General features: G+C 51.7%; 1 protein-coding gene across 3 annotated transcripts in view; it reads right to left on the reverse strand.

Moving 5' to 3' along the window:
- CALB2 (calbindin 2) overlaps positions 1–8,964 on the reverse strand; it is a 32,961-nt gene extending 23,997 nt beyond the window's left edge. For 2 of the 3 annotated variants that reach the window (XM_024233686.3, XM_024233685.3), the window contains exon 1: positions 8,769–8,964. In XM_024233686.3, coding sequence (XP_024089454.1) covers positions 8,769–8,865 — 97 coding nt within the window. In that variant the 5' untranslated portion in view covers positions 8,866–8,964. The remainder of the gene's footprint in view (positions 1–8,768) is intronic. The other variant, XM_063717741.1, reaches the window with a different exon arrangement.
- Positions 8,965–10,695: the final 1,731 nt, after the last annotated feature.

Raw genomic sequence — 10,695 nt, forward strand, 5'->3', positions numbered from 1 at the left:
ATCAATGGTCAGCCCGGGAGAGGCAGGCAGACAGGCAGCTGATGGCAGACAGTGAGGAACAGAGGAGAGATCGGCAGGTGGTGCTGCAGGGCCCAGAAAGGACACTTCACACCCAGCCCTCAATTGTGGATGGAAAATGGCCTTCGCTGCTCTGGCTTCCCTCAAAGCGACTCCCCATCCATCTCCAGGAGGCCCTTATCACTGGAGGCTGGGGTAGAGGAGGGGCTGGTGCACACCCTTCTAGGATGACATCGGCACTGAGTGAATGGTCTGCTGTTTCTATGACCCTCTTGCAGCGGGTGGGGTGACTGGTCACCAAGCAAGGCTCATGCTGATGGGCATCGATAAAGACGTGGTTACCATGGCAACCATCACTTCTAACCTCTTATCAAACCACATCCTGTGAACATGAGGGAGCAGAACCGAAGTGAGAGCCAGAGACCCTGCATCCTTCCTTATTCTACTCTTGCTACCATTCTTCACCACCACTGTGCCTCAGTTTCCCCCAATTTAAAGTGAGACAATACTTCTTTATCTTTCATCTGACCACAGGCACTTGGGAAGCCATGCCTAGAGGAGGCTTCACCCCTCAGTGAAAAGAGACCTCAGGGAGACCTTGTTCTCCCTGAGCCTTGTACATTCAGATTTTCTGGGAGTTGAACAGGTAAGAGGTACCTGAGTAAGAGGTATAATGTTAATAATTCTACCGCCTGCTCTATGACTGTCCATGTGATATTGGGCAAGTGAATCTCTCTGAGCCTCAGTTTCTTTATCTCTAAAATGGGCATAACTATTTATGCCCTCTCTACTTTACAGAGTCATGGTGAGAGCTGTACAAGGTAATGTTGTGGAAGCACTCTGGAAGATGTAAAATCTCACATAAATGGAAGGAACAAATACTTCCTTCCATTTATACTCCCTCCTCTTAAGTTCCTCTAAATCAATTTATAGATGAAAACCTGTTAGCCTGAAGAGTTCCAGCACCACTGCTTTCCTTAGAATACTGGTTCTCAAGCTAGGTGTGGTGGCTCACGCCTGTAATCCCAGCACTTTGGGAGGCTGAGGTGGGTGGATAGCTTAAGGCCAGGAGTTCAAGACCAGCCTGGCCAACATGGCGAAACCCCATCTCTACTAAAAATACAAAAATCAGCTGGGTGTGGTGGTGTGTGCTTGTAGTCCCAGCTATTTGGGATGCTGAGGCATGAGAATTGCTTGAACCCAGGAGGTGGAGGTTGCAGTGAGGTTAGATTGTGCCACTGTACTCCAGCCTGGGTGACAAAGCGAGACTCTCTCTCTCAAAAAAAAAAAAAAAAAAAAAAAGAAAAAAAAAAAAAAAAAGCCAGGCGCAGTGGCTCAGGCCTGTAATCCCAGCACTTTGGGAGGCCGAGGCGGGTGGATCACAAGGTCAGGAGATTGAGACCATCCTGGCTAACACAGTGAAACCCCATCTCTACTAAAAATACAAAAAATTAGCCGGGCGTGGTAGCGGGCGCCCGTAGTCCCAGCTACTTGGGAGGCTGAGGCAGGAGAATGGCGTGAACCTGGGAGGTGGAGCTTGCAGTGAGCCGAGATCGTGCCACTGCACTCCAGCCTGGGCGACAGAGCAAGACACCATCTCAAAAAAAAAAAAAAAAAAAAAAAAAAGAAAGAAAGAAAGAAAAAAGAATACCCGTTCTCAGTTGAGGCTGTGTATTAGGATCACCTGGGAATATTTGAAAACAACATTGTTGCCTTGGCCCCATCCCCAGAATTTCTGATTTAATGGATGGGGGGAAGGGGGTGTTTTCAAAGCTCTGCAGGTGATTCTAAAGCTCAGAACAGTCAAGGCTCAGAACTGCTTCAGAGCAGCATGTCTCAAACTTTTGGGTACATAAAAAGTACCCAGGGATCTTATTAAAGTGGAGATTCTAATTCAGTAGGATTGGAGCATAAGGGCATGCTGTTCAAAGTGCAGTCTGTGGACCAGTAGCATTGGAACTACCTGGGTGCTTGTTAGGAATGCAGAATCCCAGGCCCACCTTGGACCTACTGAATCTCTTTCTCTGGGGGATGGTGCCCAACAATCCGTTGATCACACTGTCTTGGTGATTCATCAATGTGCTAAAATCTGAGACGCACTGGCTCAGTGGTTTTCAAATTTTGGTCTAGGCCAGACACATGAACGTCACTTGGGGGCTTCTTAGAAATGCAGATTCTAAGGACTGACCCAGGACCTACAGAATCTGAGTCTCTGGGGATGGGGCGCAGAAGCCTGTGTTCTAACCAGCCCTCCAGCACACTCAAGATGTTGCATCCAGTTGCTTCTAGTGCACCAGTCTGTGTAGCACTCGCGGTCCGTAGATTAGAGAGGTCAAAGCAGGGAAGGTTCGCACCTTCCGAATTTCCTCATTAAGCTGCACCAGAAGGCATCCAGGAAGCCAGGCCACTTGTCGGTCTATCTGGAGTTCAGATTTATCGAAGGCAAACAGTCCTCTAACCTCCATCTGGAGTACCCTCTGGGACAGTCAAATCCTACACTTTGGGGTAAGAAATTGGCTTCCCCAGGCTCTGCCCCAGTATTAATCCTGCTTTGCATGGTGCACACCATTCACAAAGAGCTTTCTGCTTCCCACATCATCTGTTCTTTACGATCCTGCCAGGTAAGCAGTTATCAACCCCATCTTAGAAAGGAGGGAGGGGGAAGGAGATTCAGCTACAGCTGACAGAGGTCCTGGTCTCCTTCTGTTTGTCCCAGGGACAATGTCTGTCCATATCTGCATTTGTCCTGGCTTCTCTCTCTCTCTCTCTCTCACACACACACACACACACATACACATACACACACACACGCTTCTTCCAGTGGCTTCTGGAAAAAAGAATAAGCCCCAGAGTGAAGAGCTACCAGCCACCAGCTGAATGCTTGGGCACTTGAATTTCAATCTGAGTTTCTGGGCTGTGCTGCTTTGGACCCGTGGCTCCGGAGCTGGGCTGGGTCCCCTGAACCTGTGGACATCTGGCAGCCTAATTCTGGGCTGAGTCCCAGGCATGAGGGAGGCCAGAAGGATAGGGCAGATTGGGTGAGAGGGGAGATAGTGGAGAGCCAACAAGGACAGGGGGAGGGCTGAAGCCAGAGGCCCCAGATGGGCCGGCTTGGCAAAGGAGGGCCTGGGATGCAATCCGCCGGCGGGCTAGGGCTAGAGAGGCACTGTTCTTGAAGAGCCTCAGGCCTGCTCTATTAATTCTGGCTCCCTTGGTTTTGGAATTGATTTCCCTGAGGGGTCTCCTTAGCCCTGGAAACCTCCCTCAGGGGCTTGGCTGGTAAAGCTGCTGAAGTCTGGAGGGGAATATACAAGCTGAGCAGGGCAGGGACAGCCGGCCCGGCTGGGCTGGTAGCTGCCCTGGCAATGCAGGGCTGGCATCTTGTTTGTGAAACGGGTCCCTTAGGCGGGCTCCCCCGGGAGCCCCAGCTCTTCACAGACCAGCTGCTCCCTGCTGCCGGCTGGTGCAATCAGAGTCTGAGAAGCAGAGCCATAGCAGGCAAGAGCCCACCTGGAAGTACCCAGCGTAGAGCTGCTGCACGTGGACACTCCACAACCCAAGGACGCTGTTAGTGAAACAACTGGGGAGTTGGGGGTGGGAGCAGAGGCGGGGGTGGGGGACATTTTCCAGGGCCTACCCCAGATGGGTCAGGCGGCTGTTCCCTGAGAGCCTCATATCCTGACATCACGCCACGCCCAGCCGAGAGGTATACAGACCCCCAGAGGTTCACTAACAGGGTTCAGAGAAAGCTCTCCTCTGACAACTTTAGTCTTGGTTCCCAGTGTGAGACCCTGTTGATTTTAATGGGCCAAGACCCAATCGTTTTGATAAATCCTATGATTACCTTATAGCATTGTAACTGTTGTGTCATTTATATAAACACTTAATATACATCACGTATTTTGTGACCATATTTCAGCGTGTCTTTCACTCTGGTATTGCAGGACCTCTCATGCAGCTGCCTGAGGCCAGTTGCCTAGGTTCCCGTTCATCTCTGAGAGGTGCTGCTGTTCTGAATTTCCTCCCCATTCCCTAAACCAGGGACAAACAAATGAGCAGTGACCCGTGCTCTGGAAGAGCCTGGCTGGGCACTGCAGTCTGGCCCTGAGTGGTCCTCAGTGTTGTGTGGGCTTGGAGACGACTTCTGCCAGGTCACTGGGTTTCAGAGGGCGAGGATGGGAGCCTGCGCAGAGCCATCCTCAGCCTTTTGTGGCCTCTGTTGTTATTTTCAAAATCCTCAGGGTCCACATAGATAAGGAACAGGACTCAGTCCCTGTGAGAGGCTTTGAGCACCCCCTAAGTCACCTGGGCCACTTGGAGGTGGACAGAAGCCCAGAAGAGTCTAGGCAGATCCCCCCACCTGGAGACATATACGTATTTCTTACAAGGGAAGAAAAGGTGTCTATCACATTTTCTTCTTCTTATATCTTTATTTATTTAGTTAGTTATTTTTTTAAAGATAGGGTCTGGCTCTGTTGCCCAGGCTGGAGTGCAGTGGTGCAATCATAGCTCACTGCAGCCTGGGAGTTCTGGGCTCAAGCCATCTTCCTGCCTCAGCCTCTCAAGTAGCTGGGACTACAGGCATGCACCACCACACCTGGCTAATTTTTAAATTTGTAGTAGACAGCGGGGGTCTCACTGTATTGCACAAGCTGGTCTCGAACTCCTGGCTTCAAGTGATCCTCCTGCCTCGGCCTCCCAAGGTGCTAGGATTATAGGCCTGAGCCACTGTGCCTGGCCTTCCTTCTTATATCTTTATTGTTTTGCTGACTACACAGGAAATAGATGCTCTTGTAAAATTTTCAAGCGCTATGGAAATTAACTTAGAAAGTAAAAGAAAATCCCCTTTCATTTGGCTCATCCACTCTTCAGAGAGAGCAGCTATTATTCAGTTGTATTTTTCTAAATATCCTGCAACATACATGTCATTCATAATAAAAATGGGCTTATATCACAATAGTGTTCTGCTACAGTTTTAAACAATATCTTAATAATACATCTTGGACATTTTTCCATGTCACTACAAAAGGTTCACTTCACTCTATCATACTCCATCATAGGGATGACCATATTTATTTTTCTGTCCCCCAGTGAAGCACAGTCCCCCCTCCACCCACTGAAATTGTTAGTATTTCCAAAGAACACTGTAATAGACCTGTTTGTTCATATAACTTTCTGCGCACATACGAGTATATGTAGGCTAGATTCTTGGAAGGGAGTAGGATGTTCAACTTGGCCCCATGAATGTCTGCTTGCCCCTGGAAGAGAACTCATGTTATCTTTACATTCTTAGTTGCTTTCAAAGGGGTAGCAAAAGCTAAGGCATTTCTCTTTGGAGCCACAACTTCGCTGCTCGCAGATGGTCAGTAAAATAGGAGCCTGGTGGCCTGTCTAATCAGAACCACAAATAAAGGACAGTGTGAACTCTGAACTGGGCATCCCTCAGCCACTTGGATCCTTTAGAGGGGGAAAGTTCCTGATACAGAAGTGTCCAGGAAGCAACGGAGCAATGGGCTCAGATACATAAGGCCATGTCAGGGCCACTCGGAGCATGGAGGTGATGTGTGGAAGAGCCCTAGACCCCACCAGGGTCATTGGGTGGGCTTGGCTGTCATCTTCCTTACCTCAGCCTTTGAGAGACAACGTTGGAACCCTCCCAAATGCATGCCCTTGGCTGACTGCTGAGGCAGAGTTGGTGGAGTGGTATTGCGGACTAGGAGACCAGATTCCTGGTTCCCCCTTCACCTCTTCCTGCTTTGCTGTGTGATCTTGTGAAAAGAATTTTGCCTCTTTGAGTCCTAGTTTCTCACTCTCCAAACATACACTTCTTCATTTCTCTACCACAAGGCTAATAAGAATTTTGAAAATAATCCAACTCTTTAGGGTGATGGTGGCTTTTTCTGTTTTGGAATGGGCTAAGGGTCCTCCTGCCCCCATCCTCCCTCTCATTGGGATTCAGCTGCCTCCTAAGGTCTCTTTGTCTTTGTTTACTACCAGCCAGCATCCAGAAGGGGTGGGGAGATGGCTCCCACTCTCTGGGGGCTGTGGTTAATTGGGCTCCAGCAAGCTCACTCCAGGGACCTGGAGAGCTGCAAGGGAGAGTTCTCTCAGGTGTTTTTAAGATTGTGAGTGGTGAGGGGCACTCTTAGAATTGGGAAGAAACCCCATGTTGAAAACGGAAACCAGAATTGGTAGAAGAGAGGCCTAAACAGGGCTGGGAGTGCCTCAGGCACTGTGGTGTTGGGCTCACCTGTAGCCTTTGGGTGTTCAGGAGGGGAGGAAGGTCGCCCAAAGCCTAATTCTGGATCCTTTTGTGGAATTCCAATTTGGCTGTATACATATTTTCCTAAGTCACCTCTCTCTCATCTCTGGTATTTTAATCCTCGTTGCCCTCCTTCTGTGTCGGGTCCATGGCCTTTCCTTGGGACTTCCCTGAGGCTGTGATGTAGAGATGGCAGTGGAAGCCTGATGGACAAGGAAGAAGGTGCAAGCATCAAGCTCCCCCTTCACCCCAGAGCAGGAGGGAGCCAGAGGCACAATGGCTTTAGGAGGCTTTGAAGATCATGGGTTTGGTGGTAGCTTAACTACACTCTAGCCAAGCCAAGGACCCCATTTTGGGATACACGAAACTGCCCATCACCCCCAAGGGTGGGTTGGGGGCTTTTCTTTGGGAGAATGAGAGGGAGACTTATACCTATCATCAGGGGAAAAAACCCTCTTCCAAACCAAGCGGGTGTTCAGGAACCAGAGTGGGAGAATAAACGCTGGCCAGGAACCAGCCCCACCAGTAACTTGCTCCATGACCTCGGAAAAGTCAACCCCTGTGTCTGTTTCCTCATCTGTATAAGGGGAGTCATGGTCTGCCCAGCAGCCTCACACCTTGAGAAGGTGCAATTGTGCTTAAGTACAATGTCTCAGATCAACGTAAGGATCTGCGTGGTTATGGACAGTGCTCTTGGTTGTCCCTCTGAGAATGGGGGAAAGTAGAAATGTAGAGTCCTCCGTTTATAGCTGACTCATCTACCAGGAAGCCAGTGGTGTAACCTTGGCTGCTTGGTAACTTTCCTTGAATCACGCAAGTCTCTGGTGCAGATAAACTGGCAGGAGCCTCCTTAGGGAATGTGCATGTCATCTGGAATACTAAAAGGCTGCACTTCTCTTAGGAGAGCCCTTTGTACCAAGGGAATTTTATGGCAGGAGCTGGGGATTGGAAACACAACCCCTCCTTAGCCCCATTTTACAGATTCAACAATCTACCCACCTCCGTCAGTAATTCATAGGCAGATCACAGTCCTAACTCAGGTATTCAAATACCTAGTCCCCTACTCCTCCAGCTTTCTCAGTTGGCTCCAAGGAAACAAAATTTCACCCATTAGCATCCCCAGACATTAACCCCTGCCTCCCCATAGCACTCTGGGCAGAGGATCTCTGTTCAGCCACCTCCACACCCTGCCAAGGTGAGGAAGGGAGGAGGGAAGAATGGAGTGAGGCACACCTGATGCCCCTCTGTTTTCCATCCCCCTTGCTCTCAGACCCCAGCATAAACTCCCTGTCATCCCACACAGATCTGGGACAGGGGCCTGAATGACAGGTGTCAGAGCCCACAAGGCTGAGCCTTGCCCCCTGGGGGGCTGTGCAGCGCAGTGGTTAAGAACTTGTCTTCTGGAGACAGCATCTGTCTTAGCCTTTCCCGTTGGCCTCCCTTTGGGGTCAGCCCCTCCAGGAGCCATTAGCTACCCCAGGGGAGGGTAGCTACAGACACCACAAAATGTCTGAGATGCCAGGACATTTTGGATGCTCATCTTAGCCAGGTCTGTGCGTAGAGAGGGAAATCAGATCACTTATTTTTTCGGAGTGACAGAAACAGAGTCTCTAGTGATATCAAAAGCCTCTAAAGGGGGACCACCCTTTATGCCTGAGTCAGACCACCACAGACTCTTGGAATCCCAGTGCTGGGGGCTACCTCCAAAGGTCATTTGGTCTGGCCCTTGCTTTTTGGGTGAGTCAGTGTCAAGACCACACAGAGCAGAGGGTTGGTCACTGAGGCACTTAGGGTGGTGCCTCCCCCTACCCAGAGATGAAGTCACCAAGAGCACCCAGGATTATCACTATGAGGGAACAGGTCTGGGACTGGCACCCCAACGCTGCCCCCACCACACCCACTGCTGCTGTGTTGGGAAACCTACATGCCCATGGCGACTGGAAAATGGACAAAGGAAGCAGGGGGGTGTTCAGGGCCCCCAATGCCATTTTCCACTCCTGCTCCCAGCCAATCAAGCTGGGGAGGCCAAGTTTCTCTTCAGGATCCCCTAATTGATCCCAGCCTCCAGCAGGGTAAGGGGGCTAACCTAGCATTCAACAAAAGGGGAAGAGGAGGACAGAAATGAGTGGTCTTCTGAGACCTGTGGCTGGAGCAGCTGAAGGCAGGGGAGGTGGGGGAGATGGCAGGGGGAACCTGGAGGCCTTCCCAGCCCAGGCCACCTCTCTGAGAAAGCTCCCACTTGCTCAGAATCAAGGTGCAAATGCGGGTGGGCTCTGGGTCATCTATGTTAGGGAAGAAAGTTACTGACAGTTGTGCCCAGAGCAGCCGGATGTCTCCCAAACCCGGGACCCCTACCCCAGCAGGCTCTGCGACCAGACCACCTCCTGAGGGCAAACGTACACCCGCCCGCATTCAGCGCCGCCCCCTGCCCCCTTCACCGCAGGTCCCCTGGGTGCCAATGGTCACAGAAGTTGGGAGCTTTACTGACCGTCTGCGTCAAAGTGCTTCCATATTTCCAGGAACTGGGACGCCGTCAGCTCGGCCAGGTGCAGGTAAGGGGGCTGCTGCTGCTGCGGGCCAGCCATGGCGAGCCGCTCGGAGACCTCAGCCTGCACCGCTCCCGCTCCGCGCCGTCTGGGCTCTGGCACTCGCGCTGGGGCTGTGCGCCACGCTGCCCTTATATACGCTCTGGAGCCTGCGCCCGCGCCCGGCCCCCAGCAGGGGGCGCGCGCGCTCAGGGAATCCGACCGGGGCGCGGCGCGGCGGGGGCGGCGGCGCTAGAGGCTCGGCCCGGACTCCTAGGGGGCCCTTACCTCTGCGCTGAGACCCCTCGGCTCCGGGCCAGGGACACCCGGAGGCTTTTCGGTGAAAATGAGGGAGAGGCTGCCCTTGCCTTCCCTCCCGACCGTCTTGAGTACATCCACCACTTATTATTGCTGGCAGTAGCAATAATAATAATAACAGCAGTAACAACTCTAATAGTAATACTAACACAAACTTGACAAATATTTAGCTCTCGGGCTTCGGAGTTCACTAGGTCTCTCGTGCCTCCTCTCTCCTGATCCTTCCACAGCAGGAAGAGCAGGGACCACTTTTCTGATGAGGGTACTTGTGACTTAAGATGATTAAGTGATTGGCCCAGCAAATTAGTGGCAGGGCTAGAATTTGAACTCAGCACTCTTTCCACCCGGCACGTGGCTCCTTCATGGGGCCCAGCCTTGCAGAGCAGCCAAGAGTTCTCAAGGCTTTAGTGGGGAGCAGCTGGAATCAGCAGTGCCCCGGGAGGATTCCGATGGAAGCGGCGTGGGGGTAGGGGTGGGGGGCTTCCACTGTCTGTTTGGGTCCTGGTATATCCGTCCCCTCGGAGCCTCCCTCCACCCCTGGTACCTGCCTCACCCTGGCCATGCTCTGGGGGGCTTTTAGACATTCGGCCAGGGGGTGGCAGAACTAGATCAACCCGTACCAGGTCTTAACCACGCCCACCTAGGGACATCGTGGGAATGTGCCTGCTCCAGTGGACAGAGAACAACGTCCATCTCTGTCTTGGGGATGTTCTGAGCTGGTCTCAGAGAAAATAGACGCAGCTACTGAGCGCACATCCTGAGGGCAGCAGACATGACTCCCCAGCAGGGAGCTGGGCCCTCTCCCCATTCTCTCCTGCGGTCTGAGCCCTTGGGGGTCTGTCCTGGCCTTGTGGTAAGGTAAGACACCTTACCCACAGAGTGACAGCATCATCCCTCCTTTCTCCCCTCTCCTGCCACGGAGTGACTGAGACATGAATTGGCGCTCATTAACATGTGCTAATGAGTGTTAGCTGAACCACCTTCCAAGAGGAGAGTGAAAGGCAAGGAGGTAAGTGAGAATGAAAAGGAGGTCGCTAGGGGAGAGGGGAACCCAGGAGGAGACGGAGAGGGGCTTGTCCCTTGGAGAGAGGGCCAAGCCCAGAGCGAGTCTCAAAGGGGCAATAGAGAACGCAGGTTCCAAAACCGCTTGTTCTTTGCCTAGGGTGAATGTGTTTAGAGTTACTTGCAGGAACAGACTAGGTGGGAGAAGTCATCAAAAGTTAGCTTTAGAGGTACCCATCCACCCTGCTGAGAGATTCACCAAAGCCCCTAGGGAGGCAGGATGACTCAGTGGTTAAGAGTAGGCACTCAAGAATCAGGCTGCTTGGGTGCGAATCCCAGAATAAACTGTGTGACCTTGAGCAAATTATATAACCTGTCTCTGCCTCAGTTTTTCTCTTCTGCAAAATGGGCATGTGGGCATATGCCTTTTAGAATTGTTGGCTGGGTGCGGTGGCTCATGCCTGTAATCCTAGCACTTTGGGAGGCTGAGGCAGGCAGATCACGAGGTTAAGAAATTGAGACCATCCTGGCCAACATGGTGAAACCCCGTCTCTACTAAAAAACAAAACA

The sequence above is a fragment of the Pongo abelii genome, chromosome 18 (genome assembly GCF_028885655.2).
Source record: "Pongo abelii isolate AG06213 chromosome 18, NHGRI_mPonAbe1-v2.0_pri, whole genome shotgun sequence".
Classification (NCBI taxonomy): domain Eukaryota; kingdom Metazoa; phylum Chordata; class Mammalia; order Primates; family Hominidae; genus Pongo; species Pongo abelii.